This window comes from Lolium rigidum, chromosome 6, assembly GCF_022539505.1.
Source record: "Lolium rigidum isolate FL_2022 chromosome 6, APGP_CSIRO_Lrig_0.1, whole genome shotgun sequence".
Taxonomy (NCBI): Eukaryota; Viridiplantae; Streptophyta; class Magnoliopsida; order Poales; family Poaceae; genus Lolium; species Lolium rigidum.
Window position 1 is genome coordinate 89,392,817 of NC_061513.1, and position 20,469 is coordinate 89,413,285.

General features: G+C 46.2%; 2 protein-coding genes across 2 annotated transcripts; both read left to right on the plus strand.

Moving 5' to 3' along the window:
• The first annotated feature begins 6,386 nt into the window (after positions 1-6,386).
• LOC124660189 (zinc finger protein VAR3, chloroplastic-like) lies at positions 6,387-10,908 on the plus strand. Its single transcript, XM_047197984.1, has 5 exons — positions 6,387-6,811; positions 6,919-7,030; positions 7,542-7,816; positions 8,274-8,372; positions 8,467-10,908. Exons 1-5 carry the CDS (start codon positions 6,402-6,404, stop codon positions 10,595-10,597), a joined length of 3,027 nt encoding a protein of 1,008 aa, XP_047053940.1. The 5' UTR covers positions 6,387-6,401; the 3' UTR covers positions 10,598-10,908.
• Positions 10,909-13,414: 2,506 nt separating this feature from the next.
• LOC124666722 (60S ribosomal protein L24) lies at positions 13,415-16,208 on the plus strand. The gene is made up of 6 exons (XM_047204050.1): positions 13,415-13,486; positions 14,675-14,716; positions 14,845-14,920; positions 14,999-15,100; positions 15,525-15,673; positions 15,882-16,208. The coding sequence occupies exons 2-6, from the start codon at positions 14,706-14,708 to the stop codon at positions 16,027-16,029; spliced, it is 486 nt and encodes a 161-aa protein (XP_047060006.1). The 5' UTR covers positions 13,415-13,486; positions 14,675-14,705; the 3' UTR covers positions 16,030-16,208.
• Positions 16,209-20,469: the final 4,261 nt, after the last annotated feature.

The window sequence follows — 20,469 nt, forward strand, 5'->3', positions numbered from 1 at the left end:
ACTACTCTCCACATAGGCATAATTAATTTTATTAGTAATAGTGGGAGCAAATTCAACAAAGTAGCTATCATTATTATTCTCATCAAGTGTAGGAGGCATAGTATCATCAAAGTAAATTTTCTCCTCAATGCTTGGGGGACTAAAAAGATCATGAAAACCAGCTTCCCTAAGCTTAGAACTTTCTATATCATTATCAACAATGGTGTTCAAAGCGTTCATACTAATCTTACTACCAGCATGCAAATAAGATTTCATAGGTTTTTTAATTTTCGCATCAAACCATCCATGTCTTAAATCAGGAAATAGAATAAGAAGCTCATTGTTGTCCATTATGCCAAACTAGTGTAAACAAGAAACAAAAAGATGCAATTGCGGGATCTAAAGGAAATAGCTTCGAGCACAAACACAATGGCGCCTGAAAAGTACTCGTTACACGGAACCGGAGTATGAGTGCCTTTTTACCTTTCCTTCCCGACAACGGCGCCGTGAAAAAGTGCTTGATGTCTACGGGAGCTTCTATTCTTGTAGACAGGTGTTGGGCCTCCAAGAGCGAGAGGTTTGCAGAACAGCAGCAAGTTTCCCTTAAGTGGATCACCCAAGGTTTATCGAATTCAGGGAGGAAGAGGTCAAAGATATCCCTCTCAAGCAACCATGCAATCACGATACAAGAAGTCTCTTGTGTCCCCAACACACCTAATAGGTGCACTAGTTCGGCGAAGAGATAGTGAAATACAGGTGGTATGAATAAGTAGTAGCAACGGCACCAGAAAAGTGCTTTGCCCAGGACAGTAAACAAGCGTAGTAACGCAGCAAGTAGTAACGCGATAGAAACAGTAAACAAGCAGCGATAGCGTATTTAGGAACAAGGCCTAGGGATTAGACTTTCACTAGTGGACACTCTCAACATTGATCACATAACGGAATAGATAAATGCATACTCTACACTCTTGTTGGATGATGAACACATTGCGTAGGATTACACGAACCCTCAATGCCGGAGTTAACAAGCTCCACAATTCAATGTTCATATTTAAATAACCTTAGAGTGCAAGAAAGATCGACACGACTAAACCAAGTACTAACATAGCATGCACACTCTGTCACCTTCACGCCACGTAGGAGGAATAGATCATATCAATACTATCATAGCAATAGTTAACTTCACAATCTACAAGAGATCATGATCATAGCATACGCCAAGTACTAACACGGATGCGCACACTCGTCACCATTACACCGTGCGGGAGGAATAAACTACTTTAATAACACATCACTAGAGTAGCACATAGATAAATTGTGATACAAAACACATTGCAATCATAAAGAGATATAAATAAGCACTTCACTACGCCATTCATAACAGTGAGTAAGTATTCTGTGAAATATAGCCTAAGAGACCCACACGGTGCACACACTGTCACCTTTACACACGTGAGACAAGGAGTCTCCGGAGATCACATAAGTAAAACTCACTTGACTAGCATAGTGACATCTAGATTACAAGCATCATCATATGAATCTCAATCATGTAAGGCAGCTCATGAGATTATTGTATTGAAGTACATAGGAGAGAGATGAACCACATAGCTACCGGTACAGCCCCGAGCCTCGATGGAGAACTACTCCCTCCTCATGGGAGCAGCAGCGGTGATGAAGATGGCGGTGGAGATGGCAGCGGTGTCGATGGAGAAGCCTTCCGGGGGCACTTCCCCGCTCCGGCAGGGTGCCGGAGGAGATCTCCAGGATCCCCCGAGATGGGATCGGCGGCGGCGGCGTCTCAGTAAGGTTTTCCGTATCGTGGTTCTTCGCATCAGGGTTTTCTCGACGGAGGCTTTATATAGGCGAAGAGGCGGCGCAGGAGGGTCGAAGGGGTGGCCACACCATATGGCGGCGCGGCCAGGGCCTGGGCCGCGCCGGCCTATGGTGCGGGGGCCCAGTGCCCCCTCTGGTCCTTCCCGGGTGTTCGGATGCTTCCGGTGAAAATAGGAACCTGGGTCTTGATTTCGTCCGATTCCGAGAATATTTCGTTACTAGGATTTCCGAAACCAAAAACAACGAGAAAACGAGGACCGGCACTTCGGCATCTTGTTAATAGGTTAGTTCCAGAAAATGCACGAATATGACATAAAGTGTGCATAAAACATGTAGGTATCATCAATAATATGGCATAGAACATAAGAAATTATCGATACGTCGGAGACGTATCAATAGGCTTTGGGCTTGACAAAGTATACGCTAGTTTTATTCCGCATTTGTTAAGCACATCTCGTAAAAGTTTTAAACCGCCTATTCACCCCCTTTAGGCGACATCCGTGTCCTTTCAGGCGCACCAGGTGGTGCGCCACTGCTAGCTGCTTTGTGTGCCACTGGTATTTCGTCGATGTGCGCCACTGGTAAAATTTTGAAACCGTCGATTAGGGCCCCCGTCTCTTCTCTGCTAGATCATGCGAGCGAGGCCTCCAGGGGCTACTGTCGATGTAGTGGCACCGAGGTTACCACGGTCCACCTGCTGCTGGGCCCGTGTTGTGGCCCATCTACAAGCAACAATGGATCTCTCCCTCTACAAAGTTCCACGACCTCGTGAGAAAGAATCCCCTCGTGAGGAAGTCAAGACTTGACATTGCAAGGAGAACCGAAGCCCTCGCGAGGCCCCCCTTCGCTAGGAGTCTGCGCTAGGCTCCATGAGATGTTGCGCATGACCTCTCCACAAGGCACACCACGTGAAGATTAAGACAAGGATGATGACGGAAGCCATGACGCGCGTCGTAGCTGGAGGTGATCCCGCCCCTCCGTGTTGGAAGATAAGAGAAGACTTGACACCCCTCTTCCTAAAGTGGGGTGATTGTTGCTCTTTTCTGAAAAGTTCACCGTGGGCGTTGCAGAGTAGAAGAGGGTGTCGACATCGTCCACAACCACTCCCGTAGACCAGTGTCCTTCCTAGGGCGTGGATCAGGTCCATGCGGGTAGCAGGGGACATTTGTCCTCCTCCGTTCGTGCGTCTGTGGCAACCCCTCCCCCAAGTTTCCATGGGGAGGAGGACCAATGCCTCTATAAAAGGAGGGGCAGCTGCCTGTAGTAGAGGGATCTTCTTCTCCCTCAAATCAGATCTACTGGACCCTCCTATCTAGAGCTCTTCAGATCTGGCCTAGGCTTCTTCAAGTTGTAACTTTGTAAACACTCTCGGTGCTTCGCGAGACATCAATACTACACAAAGGCATGACGTATGGGTGTTACCTCCTCGCGAGAGCCCTGAACCTGGTCAACTATGCGTCTCTCTCTGTCGTGCCGCCACCGATTCGTTCCGTCGTTGCCATGGCTTTGGGGAGCTTGGAGCGTTGCTCTTAGCCCCTGTGTTCGATAGCCTTAGGGGTGCTGCCGAGGTACTCGTGTCCCTCTCGAGACACGAAACCCCGACATTCAACAAATCCAGTGGGCGGAACCGATATTGTAGGGGCCAATATGTCAATACTACTACAAGTACAAGAGAATAATTTGCAAAAACCTCAATTTCTCCATTATGCGGTTCTAATCCTTGATTCTCCCAATTACCACCACCACAAGGAGGTATAGGTCGCGCCATGTGTCGACCTTGAGCCTCCGTCATTGGTTCAGGCAGCCGCATTTCACCTTTGCCATTGTTATGTGAAAGTGAGGGAGGTGTGGTCGCCACCGTGCAACCACTCATCTTTTATATCTAAATAGGAGCACTCCACTACCCCATTTCTCTTAACATGCAAGCATGCCACATCACTTTCATCAGTTTCAGTCCACGTCATTCCGTTTCACTTTAATCTCAATCTGTTTCCTGTTTGATTAAATTGTTCCATCCCTGAACAAAATCCTTCTCCCGACCATGCAACCCACTTATTCATTTTAGCCCATCTTACTGGTGTAGCCCATAGGCCCACGTACAGCCCACTCTTTGATCTCTCTAATTCTCACGTGGTGACTGTTTCTCTTCTCGAGCGAATGAGTGATTCCTTCGGCGGCCGAACAAATCTCACCATCAACCTCCCTCTCGAAGAAAAAATCTCCATCAACTACAACTGTTGCGTTTCCTCTTCCCAATGAACGTCGTGACAATGCAATTACTTCCTCTCCCCACAATCTCCGCAGGAATCGGAAACCCAGGAGGCATATGAGGAGTTTGCCCACAATTTCTCGCCTATAAATTTTCAGCTCCACCTTCACGGCCTTCACCGGATTTGATCTTTTTGTCCTCCAGTACGGGTGGCCTTCTTGCACACCTCTGATACAATCGTTGCCTCCGCTGAGCCACTCCCTGACGTTTTCTCCTCTACAGATAGTACTTCTCAGATGTTCAACGACCCGAGCGCCGAAGTTGCCATCTTTTTTAGACCTTCGTCTCTGCATACCACATTGAAGGATCCTGTTGGTAATGCCTGCATCCATGTTCTTATGATATTGATTGCAGCAGTACCATATCTGATAAGAGGATGTAGTCCATGTTCGTAGGCTCCAGCTTTGTCCATTCTCCATGGTCCGAATCTCATATTACATACTTAAACTTCCTCAGGTAATCAACGACTTGGATGTCAAAGCCGTATCTGATCCATCGTGCATATCATCCTTACGACTCCTGGTAATAATATCTTACATCCATGCTCTTAAGTCATTAGTTGCAGAAGTAGCATCTGGTGTTAGAGGGGAGATTAGTATTTGCAGCTAACAGCAATCATATGGTGTAAAGTGTAAATGAATATTTTTTCTTGCAGAGACCTGCAGGCCACAGCGTTGTCTCATCAGCAATTTCCAGATCCCTGTTTGTTTTACATGAGATGACTATTATTAATATCTTACAGAAGGCAAAACAATTAAAAAACCATCTATTTTAAAACTCTTAGGTCATATAGTTTATTGTATGCCCAGATAATAAAATGAATGGAGCTAACACGTGAATGCTATGCTTTTAGAGAATTAGCATCGTCATCATTTGTTGTTTTCAACTATACCATATCTGATACTCTAATATTTAAGGCACCTGCTGCAACTATGAATGTTCGTTTGTTGTTCTAATTAATGAGAAGATATGATAGTACATCAGTAAGGACTATGTGCAATCATAGAAGAATATGACTGAAAGTTGAAGAGACAAATAAGGTTATTTGCATAAACCTTCTCATTAAGGACCTTTTTTTGATATAAATTTAACATAGGGAAAGGTGAACCTATAAAGCACATGATAAAATCAAAAGGAATTGCAGAAATGAAGATTTGTTGCTAATTTTGTATTTTTATTTGATTCATCCAAGTCCCTGGATGTAGCATCTTTTCTGCTAATTCTGAATCTTTGTTTTCTTGATCCAAAACCCTGGACTGCCTTTTGTTGAACAACGTTTTTTCTATTGGAAAATAATGAACAATCTGCATGAAAGCAACAGGTATGGCTACTACATGCATGCAAGCTTTTCCAGCTTGGCTCGATTACCATATTTGACAACATACAACCATTTTCTCCAGGAAGCAGGCTGATGCACCAAAAAAAAATCTGCCCCCTCAATATATCATTCGGCCAGAGAAACTATTGCAAAAATGAAGAATACTACGAAAATATTAATATGTATCACTTCAAAAGGATGCGTTCCACACGTGAACAAAAACACAATGGAGCTTCCTCAGGATGCCATCAAGAAGGGAATCCAGCATATTCAAATTGACCTCAACAAAGAATACACTCTCAAGGTCCAAATAAAGTTTGCACCATCTTTTGCTACTTATATTTAATAATATATTTTGAATAATGTATAATAATAAAATATAATAAATATTATATCAATTTATTGAGATCTCATATTATTACTAAAACTATTTCTCTTCCATGTAACCAAATATTATCCTAATATTTTGCAAAAAAATCCTGCAGCAACGCGCGGGGAATTATCTAGTTGTGACAAAGGGTGCCGCCGTGCATCGATCGGGAGGTGCATTGTGCTTGCAACATACTAGATCAAGCACTAATGGTGTTCAGGTAAAATAAAAAGTACTAATGGTGTTACAGGTGCGAAAAAGGATATGCTCAAATTTCACCTCTTTAATATATGCAAACAACCAAATACCCTAATAAATTGAAAAAAAAAACACGATTTCACGCTTTAAAAGTGTAACTACCAAATTGTGTTATTGGATTTAGAATTGCAACGACAAAAAGTTGTGCAACCTGAGGTTTCAAAATCTTCTGAAGGACACAAACGGCAAGTCAAGTGAAAAATAGTGGCGAATCCTAGCCGTGCGATCATGCCGAGATATTTTTCTTCAACAGCCAACACGCTGTGCGCCGCACCGTGTGTGCCGTCCGGCTAAACCCGACCATCCGCTTCCGCTGCGCCGCCCATTCCCAAGGTTTCAGGACCCCTCTTCAGGTCTCCGCCGCCGCCGCCGCCATGGGCGGCGCCTCCAGGCTGCTGTCCTCCCTCCTTCTCACCTCCTCCCCGCTCCGTCTCCGCCCCTCCGCCGCCGCCTTCGCCCTCTTCATCTCCACGCCCACCGCGGCATCCCGCCGCCAACTCCTGCTCTCCTCCCTCTCTCCCCTCCGCACGCTCTCCACCTCCGCCGCCGCAGCATCACCCCTTCCCTCCAGCTCCAGCTCCGCGTCGTCAACCCAACAGCCCCATGCCCCTTTCCCGGAGTGGTCCCGACTCGTCGACCGCCTCGCGGCCGCCGGTTACGCCGCCCGCGTCCGCTCCGCCGCCGACGAGCTTGCCGTCGCCTCCGGATTCGGCCTGTCGGCCGAGGCAGAGTCCGCTGTGTCCTCATGCCTGGCCTTCGCCCGTGACCGGCCCGACCTTCTCAGGTGAAGTGAATCAATATTGATAATTCAGTTTCTCAGGTGAAGGGAATCACTTGGCCATCTGGCCGACTGGGTTTCCCGCGTTGCTGATTAATTGGGTGTTACTGCAGGTCGCTCCCTAGGAAGGATGTCGAGGTTGTGGTGGCTAACGCTGCACCGGCTCTGTTCAAGGATGGGGAGGCATCTGCGCAGCGGCTGCAGCAGTACCTTGCTCAGGGAGATGTGAGTTCTTACCTATTCTGCAAGTCGGTCAGATCGCGTAATGGTTTGTGGAGTAGTTTCTAGCAGGTTAGAGTAGATTTTAGAAATGTGTGATCATCAGGTTTGTGGAGTACATTATTATCTTGGTTAGCTCAAGTTAATACCTATGTGTGCTCTACCGATTTATAGCCATATATTGTAAAGGTCTATTACAAAAGCTACATTAACATCAATTCCTATTTCACGAGGGTCTCAATCTACCATGAGTCAGGGTTACAGATAGCTGTCGGTACTCGCCATTTTCCAGATAACACTAGAAGTATTCCTATCTATTTCATTTGTAAAAAAAGTCGAAAAAGAGGATAGTTGGGGATAATCCACATAAGTGTATCCTGTATGGAACGACTGATTTCTTAAGACTCCTTGCAACTGGTTTCAGTTACCTGTTTACACTTCACACTGTTGACCCCAGCTATGCATTTTGACGAAACTATATTGGTCAACACACTAAAGATGTGTTATGTATTCCCAGGCAATGGAATCAGTCAAAGCAGAAACTGTCGACATTGTTCGGTACTTGTTAAGTTATGCATATAGTTCTTCAGACAGCTATGTGGAAGACAAAGAACTCACTGATTCAGCTGTGAGAAATATCTTGGCTGAGCTAGTAAATTCTAGTGGACTTTCCAGCACCTCCAGTTTTGTGGAGTCAACAGTCGGGCAAAATACCTTGGGTCAACCTGAACGATTCTCTAGGCCACTAGGACAAAATGTTGAAATGAAGCGAGGCGACTGGATTTGCACAAGGTTTGTTCTGGATTTTCATTTATTGATTGAACAGTTGCACACCGCACCACCTTACTTTAAAGTGTCAACCAATTCTGTATCTAATCTTCCTAGATGTGATATGGCTAAAAACATGTGCATTTTTTTTGTGCTGTAGCAAATAGTTTTGCACAAAGCGTGCATCTATATGATAAATCAGTTTCCCTTTTTGCATCCTGCTATTGTTGTCTAATAGTCTTTTAACACTCAACTTGTGTTACCTATGTGTATATTTGTTCATCAATATTCCTAACCAAAATCACAACTAATTATTGTGCTTTTCTCATAATTTTGTTTAGAGAGCCACAAAACTTGCATATATAAAACAAATACACAACTGCTTATCTTGTTCGGTGCATTTCGCGCCTTACGACTGTTTTGAAACATACCTTTCATATTTCTCATAATATTGACTCTAAATACGCTCTGCAATATACAGATGTAGCTTCATGAACTTTGCAAGAAATGCAAGGTGCCTTGAATGTAATGAGCATCGGCCAAAAAAGATGTTGACTGGTGGAGAGTGGGAATGCCCTCAGTAAGCTCTTACCTGCTGTCTTATAAGATTTTTTTTGGCTTTTAAATTCATCTATACTTTGAGATGGCTGACTTCATATTGTCCTTTTAACAAGGTGTGACTTCTATAATTATGGGAGGAACCTGTCATGCTTACGATGTGAATGCAAAAGACCAGCGTCAATAGCATCAAATCCTGCCTCTGCTGGTTTAGGCGGCGTGGCACAGCTTCTTGATGTACCCAATGCCGGTAGATCAGAAATTGAGAGAAAACTCGCTGAAAATGACGAGAAGGCAGAAAGGTGGTTGAGCAAAGTATCTCAGCTAGACGATTCTGCTGATTTAAGTAGTCTGGCAGCTGATGAGGATTTTCCTGAGATTATGCCTATGAGGAAGGGGGTCAATAAATTTGTAGTTAGCACACGCAAGACACCATTGGAGAGAAGATTGGCAAGTGGTAATAATAGCCCTCAAACACCAGCATCTGACTCCAAGATTAGTCAAACATTAGACAGGATACTTGGGCGTTCGACATCTATTTCTTCCCCAAACAATCAATCTGACAATGGGGGTGTAAATGCCAGTGCTCCCAAGAGATTAACAGGCCATCTTAGTGATATTGATCCTGTTCCTTTTGTGCCACTATCTGCAGATCTATTTGCCAAGCCACAGAACACAAAGAGTAATGAACAAGCAGACATGGATGGCCAAATAAGTAAGGAAACTGGTAGTTCATCCGATGTCGCACTGGCCTCAACTGAGAGGAGAGATGTCGATAAATCATTAGGTGCTGCTGAGAAATGGTCCAAGAAAGTTGCAGAACTCGACAATGTAAATAACCTTTCAAGTGCTATTTCTGATGAAGACTTTCCTGAGATTATGCCAATGAGGAAAGGCGAGAACAGGTTTGTTATTAGTAAGAAGAAAGACCGCTCACTGGCATCACCACAGTACAAAAGGCACAGTGTGCTTGAGCAGGCAGACAATTCCAATTTCACCCCATTTGTTCCGTTTCCTCCTGATTATTTTGCCAAAAAAGATGCGCCAGCAGAAAGTACTCCCGATACAGGAGTTGTTTCAGAAGGTTCCCCATCGGCTGATAAGCTGCCGGAAACAAATGCTTCATCAGGAAATTTGGGGAATAGCCTGAACACCTCACAGGTAATGGGCAGTCAGGCAAGTAGCAACATCAATAATGAGAACTGGAACAGAAATTACTCTCAGCAAAACTTGAGTACAGGTGGAAATACACGGGATGGAAGCAGCAACCAGCAGCATCAACAGCAACCTCATGAGCTGGGTGATCGACTTAGTGGTACATCAAGTACCAGTGCTTGGAACCCAAACTACTCCCAGGGGAGGTTTAATGATGGCAGAGGTGTATCTGGCAACTATCAACATCCACAGCAACCTCATGAGGTGGGTAATGGATCTGGTGGAACTTCGAATACCGATGCTTGGAACACAAACTACTCCCAGGGGAGGTTTAACGATGGCAGAGGTGGATCTAGCAACTATCAGCATCAACAGCAACCTCATGAGGTGGGTGATCGATCTAGTGGGACTTCGAATAACAGTGCTTGGAACAAAAACTACTCCCAGGAGAGGTTTAATGATGGCACAGGTAGATCTAACAACTATCAGCAGCAGATGCAACCTCATGAGGCGGGTGGTCGATACAGTGGCACTTCGAATACCCATGCTTTGAATACAAACTACTCCCAGGGGAGCTTCAACGAGGGCCAAGACGTATCTACTCATAATGGGGGTGGCTATTCTGCACAGCCGTCTTATACGCCTGGTTATAGTAATAACAATAGCAACAACAATTCTTGGAGCAGCAGCAACAACCATAATTGGAGTGGTTCACATCCAGATAACAGCACTGCTAGTAGCGGCAGTGCTTCAGCTAACCCTAACCAAGCAACTGGCTACTCAAGTTACGGAGGCAGAGGTTATACAGGAAAGAGTTTAGAAGGTTCTGCTGTGAGGGACCCTGATCCTCTGGACATGTCTGAGGAAGCTAAGGCTGAGAGATGGTTTAGGAGGGCAGCACAGATAACCAACGTCGAGGATCTTGTCAACATTCCCGACGAGGACTTCCCTGCGATAATGCCGATGAGGAAGGGGGTGAACAGATTCGTAGTGAGCAAGAGGAAGACGCCGTTGGAGAGGAGATTGACCTCTCCTCAGTATAGAAGGAACCTACCCGTCGTAAGTTCTGAACCGGACAAAGATGCTAGCTGAAAGCAGATGTGTCTATTCGAATGCGGGGGTGGAGTCTACACATGGGTATACTTTACCCCAGATTGGAATAATAAGCAGTAAGGGGAAATCCACATAGAGGAGATAGCTGAACGCCCAGAACATTTTTGTGTATGGTAAAATTTTGTTCTCTGAGTCTCCACTACTATGGATTTGCTGGGTCATTTGTCACGTGTATCTTATGTGCTAGGAATTGTGATCATATGCATGTGTTGTAACTGAAACGTTCTATACTGAAACCGTGAGTGCAATCGTCAAAGAATATTTTTTAAGCGCCATGTACTGTTACTCTATCGCCTTTTTGCTCTAAAATAAAAATGTCTGCTAGTGTTCATAAATGCAGTAGATTTTTGATCCGTTGGAGTTGGATCTAATGGTTCATCCTTGGATTCCTCTGGTTGAGAATTCTCAATTTATGCTCTTTTGAGTATCGTGTTGATGACTACCCTGCCTCACGGCAAGCTCTGATTCGCCTATGTTTTCATTGGAGGCGAACTTTGCTTCGCTATGCCAGAATCACGAGGTTGCAGACTTGCTGTCGACTAGACCCAGCAAAAAAAAAAAGGATTTGGCTTGCCAAAATAGCAAACGCGAAGGTAAAACTAGACTCCTTTTTTTACGAAACACAGCATAGATGTAGACGATAAAAAAAAAAAGTACGGAGTATATGCAAAGCTCAGAAATAACTAGCACAAAACCCGTGCGTTGCTACGGCCGAACAAATTTCGACGTAGCTACACGGATAGTAAACTGGTTTCTTAAATCTGCACAAACAGATGAAAGAGGTTAATGGCAATAGTAGACCGATGTCTCCTATTTCTAAAATGCAATTTCATATAAATGGTCAAAATGAGTGCACTTTGGTAGAATGGTAGCCCTATGAATAAATTCTTCCAAATCCAATTTCCTTATATATATTTAAAAAAGTCGGTCAGAAAAAGTTGGTCATAAAGAAGCCAATAACAAGTATTGGTGAAATGTATTTAACCTGCCAATTATGCAGCTGAAACATAGACACCTCACATCATCTTTAAACTATGCTCCTCGGCTGCACTTTCTGCAAGATAATTTAGAGATGTGCATGTTACTATGTTAGACACCATCCGAAAAGAGTTGCAAGAAACGCGCCACAACTACAATCACATACCATCGTGGTGCAAACTCAGCCACAAACGAACTCACAAGATAAACGTATTCAAGGGAAAATTCATGCATTGCTAAGCAAACAGCATATGTAAATAGCAAGCTACTATGATGATTGTAACTTAATTTTGCAGAACACTGATGTAGAATGCAGACGAATTAGTACTTATCTCCCGCAGGATGCAGCTAGATGCATGTGCTTGCCACTGTCTTCTTTCATCTCGAAGTTTTGGAGTACCTCCACCAGATCTTTGGGCAAATAATGAAGAGATTCACACTGTCGTGGAAAAAGCATCTACATCTGCATCAATAGTAAGGCAAACGCCAATCTATGAGTCCTCCACAACTTCATGGAACGTATAGTGTAGCTTGGATTGCAGGAGCTCCATGCAGCACATAAGCGGCGGAGCAGGCTGCTGAAGCAGCGCACGAGATCGAACTCCGTTCTCTTCGATGCAGATGTCGCTCTCATCTTTCTTTCAAGCAGCATCTTCATCAGCTATCGACAGTGTTATAATTCATTCTTCGGTAGTATGAATGCTGCTACTCTAAGTTTCAGTTTAAGCTATTGTTTTCTTCTGTGATTTCCGTTGGGATGGGAGGGCAGGGGCGGCATCTGGAGGTGGCCGTCTGGCCGAAATTGCTCGAACACCCCATCCACGAGCTGCAGGGAGCTCAAAATCGGCAGTCGATCCTCAGCCACGAGTTCGAGCTGTAATAATCGCGAGTTGCTTCTTATCCCCAGCCTTCCCATGCGCGACGCCTGCCCACTTTGCCCCTCCCGAACCCGGGTGCGGCGCTCGCCCCGTCCGGCCCTCCGCGGCTCCACCCATCCTTGGCGGGGTCCGAAGCGGCCCGAGCGAGAGAACCTAGTCGCGGATAGGAGAGAAGGTATTCCGGTTGCCAAAGATTCGATTTGATGCTCGCTCGATTGCGCATCTGATATTCTGATTTGACGCGTTGACTTCGCGACGTCCTCCCGTGGCCTCCGCCGTGGCCGAGCTCCTCCGCCCCTGCCTTCGTGCGCCCTCGACACAAGGGGACTCACCCTCACCTCGTGCGGCCGTCCAACTCCAGGCCGGCCGCCGCCTCAAACTCATCGCCATGAACCTCCCCTCGTCGACATGAGCAAACCCCCACCTCTTCTCAAGGGGCATGGTTGCGATGTGCGGATACCAATTTTCGCGACGAAGAAGCACGGGAGAGGAGGAGAGCACCAGTCGAACCATTCAATCATCCCTTGATCCTACTTGCTTGGCCGGCAGCGGGAGTCGCGCGGCTCAAGCAGTTCTGTTAGAAGAAGGAGACAAAAAGAAAAGAATAAACGAACGAGTATTATGGCATTTTGATGTATTATGTAGATTGGTGGGAGGGCAAAACGGTCCCAAAAAAAGCGTTGACGAAACTTTTTGGCAGAAACCTTAGCTCATACGGACCAAACCGAGGAAACGCTTCTCCCTTTATTATTAGGTATAGATATAGATTCGATCATAGTTGAGCTTTGACCTAACACGAGGAGGCGTCGCGCAGCACGAGAAAGGAGAGAAACGACAAAAGTGAAAAGCCCGGTCCAGCAACAGTGGGCTCCTACCAGTGACCGAGAACGGCCCATTAGCCCAACAACTCGACGCCCATCCCACTCGCGAGGTCCTCAAAAACCCTACCCAGGGCACGCATCTTCCCTCACTTCCCCCATCCGCCGCCGCCGCGCCTCCCTCCTCGCTCAAGGTATCCACCATTCTTCTCCCCCTCCCTCCCTCCCTCCCCTGCTCATCTCTCTCGCGTGCTCCTAGGTTAATCTGTGCGCCCGCTGTTCCCTCCTTCCGCCGCGCTACTCGTTCACCAGTTCGCCCGTTCGCGTTGTAAGTTCTGCTTGGTTCTGATCCGAGGATGGTCAGCTGTGTTTCTTGAATCGTAGGAACGGGTACTCGCCGTAGCTAGTTCGTCGGGTTTCGCCTTCATGTATGGGAGATGGCGCTATATTGCGTGGACTTTCGCCTTCATGTATGGGAGATGGCGCTATTTTGCGTGGACTTTCGTTTGTTCCGATGCAAAGTACCATATGGGATGACGCATATTTCGCTATTCCGTGATCTGGATTTGTTCATCCATTACCTAAAGCGCAAGTTGTTTTGTTGGAATCTAATTAGCCAGCTCTCTGCTGTTCGTGAGATCTTGCACAGGTACTGGGCGGCGGAAATCACATCTGCTGCTGTAGTTTACGGTGACCTAATCATTGCTGTGCAAGATGTACATGTGTACGCAGTTTGCAGCAGCGACCTTGTGTTTCTGCTGCCAGTGGTCACTGCAAGATCAATCTGTTCATTGTTTTTCCTTCTTACGATTTGATTATCCGAACCAGATTTCAGTGCACAAGTACTGAGGCACGGTAGCCGTTCTGGTTGCGCAGTTGCCATTTATTTGTTGTGCAACAGAAACCCGGGAACCCGCTTTGCAGCAGAGACAGAACTCGCCTTTCTGCTGCCAGTAGTCGCCCGATATCTCCCATTTTTAAGCCTTTTCATGTGATTCGCAAGTAGTCGCAGTTTGCAGCAGCGGCCAGAGCTTGTTTCTCTTTGTTTTTAGGATATTTTGAGTCAGAGCACAAGTACTGAGGCACGGTAGCCGTCCTGGTTGCGCAGTAGCCTATTATTATTAATTGTGCAATATAGACATGGGAACCCGCTTTGCAGCAGCGATTTGACAAACTTTCTGCTGCCAGTAGTCGCCCTATATCACTTATCTCAAACACAAATGCTTCAGAATAACTTGACTCATGTTTCAGTTTTGTTTGTGTTCTAAGTTGGTTGCCATGTGGTCTAGATGATTGTGCTTTCATGTTAAACTTCTTGCTTCAAGGCTTTATGAATTGCTAATGTTTGTTCTGATCTCATTTTTCTTGGAAAATGTTGGCAGGAGCTTGTGTAAGTTCTGCAAGGCTGCCAAGATGGTTCTGAAGTAAGTAACGCGTGTGCTTTTATTTTAGCGAACACCTCTGTTTTTGTACTTTACTTGATAGTAATTAAACTGGTGGCACATTTTTGTGTTTGTATTCAGCGCTAAGATCATTTTTCTTTGCTTTACAGGACTGAGCTTTGCCGTTTTAGCGGCCAGAAGATTTACCCAGGGAAGGGTATCAGGTTCATCCGTGCAGATTCGCAGGTAAATTTCTTTTGCTGAAGATCATCAATATCACACTTGGAAATTTTTCCTTATTGGTTTGGATATTTCCTGCTACAGGTTTTCCTTTTTGCCAACTCAAAGTGCAAGCGCTACCACCACAACAAGCTGAAGCCTGCAAAGCTTACCTGGACAGCAGTTTACAGGAAGCAGCACAAGAAGGTACCACATTTTAATTGCTTTGTTCTTAGTTCATCTAGTAGCAATCTCTACCTTGCTGTTGCTGCATTATCCTTTAACTTGTGAAATGGTGCTGACATGCTTTGAGTTGATAGCTTACTGTTGTATATAAGTAGCATGTTAACATTTATTGTAGGGCAATTCCCACCCTAGTCAAGTAGATCAACCATTTGCTACATTATTTATAAATTGTGTACACAATACAATTCTGCTGCTAGCTTCCTTTTTCTGTCCATGCATATATGTCTAAACATTTACCAAATACATCCAATCCTATTGTAATCTTGAGGCTCATAATATGTGGTTTCCCTCTTCTGTGAGTTATTTATTGGTTTGGCTTACTGGTTCATTCTGTCATGTCTTAATCAAATGTCTTACTGAACTTTGTTTCAATGTGTCAATGCAGGATATCCACGCTGAAGCAGCGAAGAAGAGGCGCCGCACCACCAAGAAGCCATACTCACGATCAATTGTTGGTGCCACCCTGGAAGTTATCCAGAAGAAGAGGGCCGAGAAGCCAGAAGTCCGTGATGCTGCCAGAGAAGCTGCTCTCCGGTACATTCTCCATGTTCAGTTGTTTGTACCAGCACCGTTTCTACTCTACTTGAAACTATTTCTATGCTAAAAGTGATGGACAAATTAACCCATGTTAAGAAACTTAAAATCTTCTGACATCTCTTGCTTCTCTAATATTGGTTGATGCTGTTATTTTGCTTTTCAATCATTTTATTGATTCAAGCTTCTAACTAAACTTGACATGCAGTGAGATCAAGGAGCGCATCAAGAAGACCAAGGATGAGAAGAAGGCAAAGAAGGCAGAGGTGACCAAGTCCCAGAAGTCACAGGGCAAGGGTGCCGTGCAGAAGGGTTCTAAGGGTCCCAAGCTTGGTGGTGGTGGCGGAAAGCGTTGAAAGTCGATTGCACCATAGAGATAGAGTTCTGCTGCCTAGCGTTGTCTCCTATCCTATCATAGACCTTTGTCAAGTTACCCTGCTGTTTTGAAGTTTCACCTTTACTCTTGACGTTGAATGTCTAACGTTTTGGATTGCTTCGATGAGTTTATTTATAATGGTACTTATGTTGGGTGTTATGAGTTTGCAAGTTTTCTTATTGCCGTCAGCCCCAATGGGATGTGGACTTGGTGTTAAGCATATTGAACTCACCAGCCTCCCGGTTTAGGTCTGCGTTCCCGTGTGATAATAAATGGTAACAATGTTCATTTATGTTGCCATTGAACATCTATGTGTTGAAATGTTAACGAAAGGTTGATGCTACACTGGTTTGTGAATTCTGGCATGTTGAGGCAGTAGAAACATGCAGCATAGAAATCTTTGTCTACACCTGGCAGTAGCATAAACTAACCAGACACGGACACAACTAGGTAGAGTAGCTGGAACCAACACGACCAGGTGATGGACTCGACCTACGACTTGGACACATTGGCATGGAAACCGATTACAATATTGATCAGGGTAACAGCGAATACAATAATGTGTGCTCCTGAAGTAGTCTATGGTACATGATACATACATCAAAACAGGATTTTCTTTATCATGGCAGAAGATCATCGTGCTAGCAACGGCTGGTCAGACCTTCCCTGGGATCTTGTTGACCGCATCCTGCAACACCTCGAGCTCCCAGAATCCCTGGCCGTCGCAGCGGTCTGCACTCCATGGCGCTCCGCCGCGGTGGCTTCCGGCGTTCCTCCTCGTTCCCGGACACCATGGCTCGCCTCCCGCGTTCTTGGAGAAGCGAGAGGCAGCAGTACGTTCCAGAACCTTCTCGACGCCGGCAAGACACGCTACAAGGTTAGTCTGCCCCAGGGCCGTCGCCACCTCACTTGGTGCGGAGCCTCCCATGGCTGGCTCGTCGCCTCCGACGAGCTCTCTAGTCTCTTGCTCTGCAACCCCTTCACGCTCGCGGTCATCCCTCTCCCGCCTACCACTGCTCTCGGATGCGTCAAGGAAACTGATATTATTCAATGTGACTACCGTGGCTGCTGGTTCTACATGAAGGTGGTGCTGTCATGCGATCCGTCCCACCGCGACGACTATATTGCCATGGCAATCTACGGCAACAATCAGGTCGCCTTTGCGAGGGCAGGAGAGAGCACCTGGCAACTTGTTAGCGAGATGCCATGGCAAAACAAGAACAGGACCTTCAGTGAGAAGGGCATGGATTTGTATGCCGATTGTGTCTCCCACAACGGCAGATTCTACGCGGTGACAATGTGTGGGGCGGTCGAGGCGTGGGATCTCAGTACTGAAGAAGAACCGAGCAGGGAGGCCATCATCGCCGCCGGGGATGGGAGGTACTGGTGAGTTCTTACTAGGTTCCTGGTGTCCACCCCCTGGGGTGCTCTCCTGCAGATAAGAACTCAGCGGCGAAGAGATCACCGTGGGAAGATCAAGGTTGTGGTTCTCCAGGTCGACGTCGAGGAGCGCAGGCTCGTCAGGTTGAGTCCTGCCACAGCCTTCCAGGATCAGGCGGTGTTTGTTGGGTTGAACGATTCTAGATGCCTGCATCCCAGAGAGTTTCCGGAGCTTAGGCCTAACTGCATCTACTTTACAACACCTTCGTTGACAAACGCAGAATGTTTTGGTCTCGACGATTGGAGTGGTGTGGTGATTTACGACTTGGAAAGCCAGACATCCGATCACGTTCTTCCTAAACCTGATCATTATTCTATATTGTGTCCCTGGCATGTTTGGTTAATTCCAAATATCTGAAAGACGAGAGTTTTCATCACATTGTTTGGCTGTTCTGCTAAACTGTACTCCCAGCAGTATCTTGTAAACAACAGGGTCAGGAGCGACTGGCATCTCAGCGCTGAATCTCATTGCCTTGTCCAGCTGTTTTCAGACTTTTCAGCAAATATGGCAATAGCCAGACAATAGATTCAATAGTTAATAGTTTTTACATCCAATTTGTTGCAATCAAAGCGACCCAAAACATGGACAATGTTCAATGCAGGTGATCCAAAAAGTTGCACTCTCGTCACATCAAGCCGAAGAAGATGGCATCAAGCAACACCGCTGTCGCCGAGCTCACCGGAAGCACGGCCAACACCTCCACCATAACCGGAAGAAGTCGCACCACTAGCCAGAGCATGCCTACCACCTCCAAGCGTCGTTTGCCTTCTTCGTTCCAAGATGTCCTTCCTAGCCATCTCCCGCCACTCTCTTGTCAATGCATCCATGGTAGCTGGGTTCATCATCATTGTAGTGATCTCCTCTGCCATGAGCTCCTTCATGGCCTTCTTCTCTCAGGAAGAACTCTTCTCTCCTCAAAGGCCGCCTAGCGGGCCTCATCTTATCGGAATTCTTGCCATCTTGCTTTTTATTCTTCGAGCTTCTTGTAAGCAATGAGCATGGGTTTGTTTTTATTGCCCCCTCATCCAAGTTTCATTTGATTTCACCATATCATCAACTTCTCCCTCAAGCTTTCGCTTTCTCTCCTTGTCGTTCACCTTCCTCCGGACATCGGCTTGCCCTTGTTTCTTCCGCCCTCATTGTCACTCTCGTCATCATCCATTTTGGGTGAAAGCTCCTTTTTTGGTGGAGCTTCATTATCACTCAACTTTCACTTCTCACTATGCTGAAGCAAGCTCCAACAATGTTGTAGCACAAATGGCTTCTTCTTGGAAGCCGCCATGTCCTTGTATCTTTTCATTGCAATTTTATGGTACATAGAAAACAATGCATTGGTGAGCAAGTAATTCAAACAATGTGATATACACAAGTAATTCAAACATTATGAGATACAAAATGTACCCACATAATCATCAATGGTGCATTCGCTAGGAGGGCCATTTCTCACTTGCTCCAAACATGCACTCCAACGGCTACAACTTGTTTTGATCACATCCCAACGGCATTAAAGTGATCTTGTGTGAAGGATCCAAAGGGTTCGTACTGGAGGTTGGAATGGTGACGCTAGGAAAATCAATATCAGGTTCGGGGATTTTTCGTGAAGAAATTTGGAAGAGACGGGAATCTAGAGGAGAGACACGCAGTGCACATAGACGGTTGTAAAAAATAATACTCCCTTCGATCACATTAGCATCAAATATATCTAGATACATCTATATTATTACTTGATGCTAAAATTGATATATCTACAACTGAAATATGTCTAGATACATCTATATTAGCATCAAATAATATAGAGTAAGAAAATTTGACATGTGGGGTTCATTTTAAGATGACTACTCGTTGGTGGCGCGCCATCTTATTACCAAGCCATTGTTACTGCGGGTAGCGTGGCAGAAACCGAAACGCCGCCACTAAAGGACCACCAGTGGCGGCGAACGTATAACCAACACCACTGTGAAGTGGGCCCCACATGTGTACCCGACCATATATTAATTGGTGTTGAGGTTTGCGTCATGCCACTGTTAGACACCTAGCGGTGGCGTGCACGTGGCCACAAACGCCACCACTATACGCAGACCGCGTGAATTGGCGTGTCGCGTCGTGGAAAACCTCTAGCGGCCATCCAGTAATAGGCATGCAATTTAAAAAGCTTGCCGCGCCTATGGGAAACTCGGCAGGTCAAGGGTTACCAAGGCGGGTGCTACCACTTCCCCACGCGGCAGCGGCAACAACGTGGCTTCCCATACCAGCGTAGATGCCACGGCCGCTTGGCATGCCACGTCCGATGTCCCAGCGCTCCCCACCTGCCGGCTTTTGGAGGTCTTCATCCTCTCCTGCCCCGCAATGACCTCTCCAAGGAGGACCGTGACGACTCAGCCTTCGGCCCAACATATATGTTTGGCCACAGCTTCTCGTGATAGGTCCAAGTCGATGCTTACTAGGGCCTGTGCTGGCTAGGGCAGAAGAACAAGAACATGCAGTGGATGTGGTGAAGAGGCAAGGACTTCGACGAAGTCCTCATTTACCAGCGTGTCGTGTTGCCTCCGCCGGAGACGACGTCATCCTCCATTTCGACGGGAAACTCGTTGTTTTATTCCTCCCAACGCTAGCGGTCCTCATCGTCGCGCCGTTCAATTACGCCTTGATCCGGGCTTACCCTATACATCCCTAAGCCAAAGGGGGTCCAGCGGGGTCGTCCTCATGGTGCGCCGGTTTGGGCATTGAGATCCAGGAGCCCAGCGCCCAGCGGCACTTGCCTCCATGCGGGCAGTTGTTCCTCTATCGACCAAAGACGGGGAAGAAGCCAACACCAAAGCCCATCGCCCCGAATAAGGTACCAACAACAACGTCATCTTCTCCGCCGGAGTGAATGGAAAAATTCTCGGTCCGAGCCATCCTCTGCCACCCTGATAACCCGAAGGAGCAGGTCCTAGCCACCCCCTCACCACATAGCACACCACAGTGCAACCGGCCTCC

Bases quoted from the DNA above. Each gene is read 5' to 3' on its own strand.
- LOC124660189 (XM_047197984.1), top strand. From the start codon at position 6,402: ATGGGCGGCGCCTCCAGGCTGCTGTCCTCCCTCCTTCTCACCTCCTCC. The intron at 6,812-6,918 runs GTGAAGTGAATC...GTGTTACTGCAG, and splicing joins GACCGGCCCGACCTTCTCAG to GTCGCTCCCTAGGAAGGATG. The intron at 8,373-8,466 runs GTAAGCTCTTAC...CCTTTTAACAAG, and splicing joins GGAGAGTGGGAATGCCCTCA to GTGTGACTTCTATAATTATG.
- LOC124666722 (XM_047204050.1), top strand. The intron at 15,101-15,524 runs GTACCACATTTT...GTGTCAATGCAG, and splicing joins ACAGGAAGCAGCACAAGAAG to GATATCCACGCTGAAGCAGC. The intron at 15,674-15,881 runs GTACATTCTCCA...CTTGACATGCAG, and splicing joins GCCAGAGAAGCTGCTCTCCG to TGAGATCAAGGAGCGCATCA.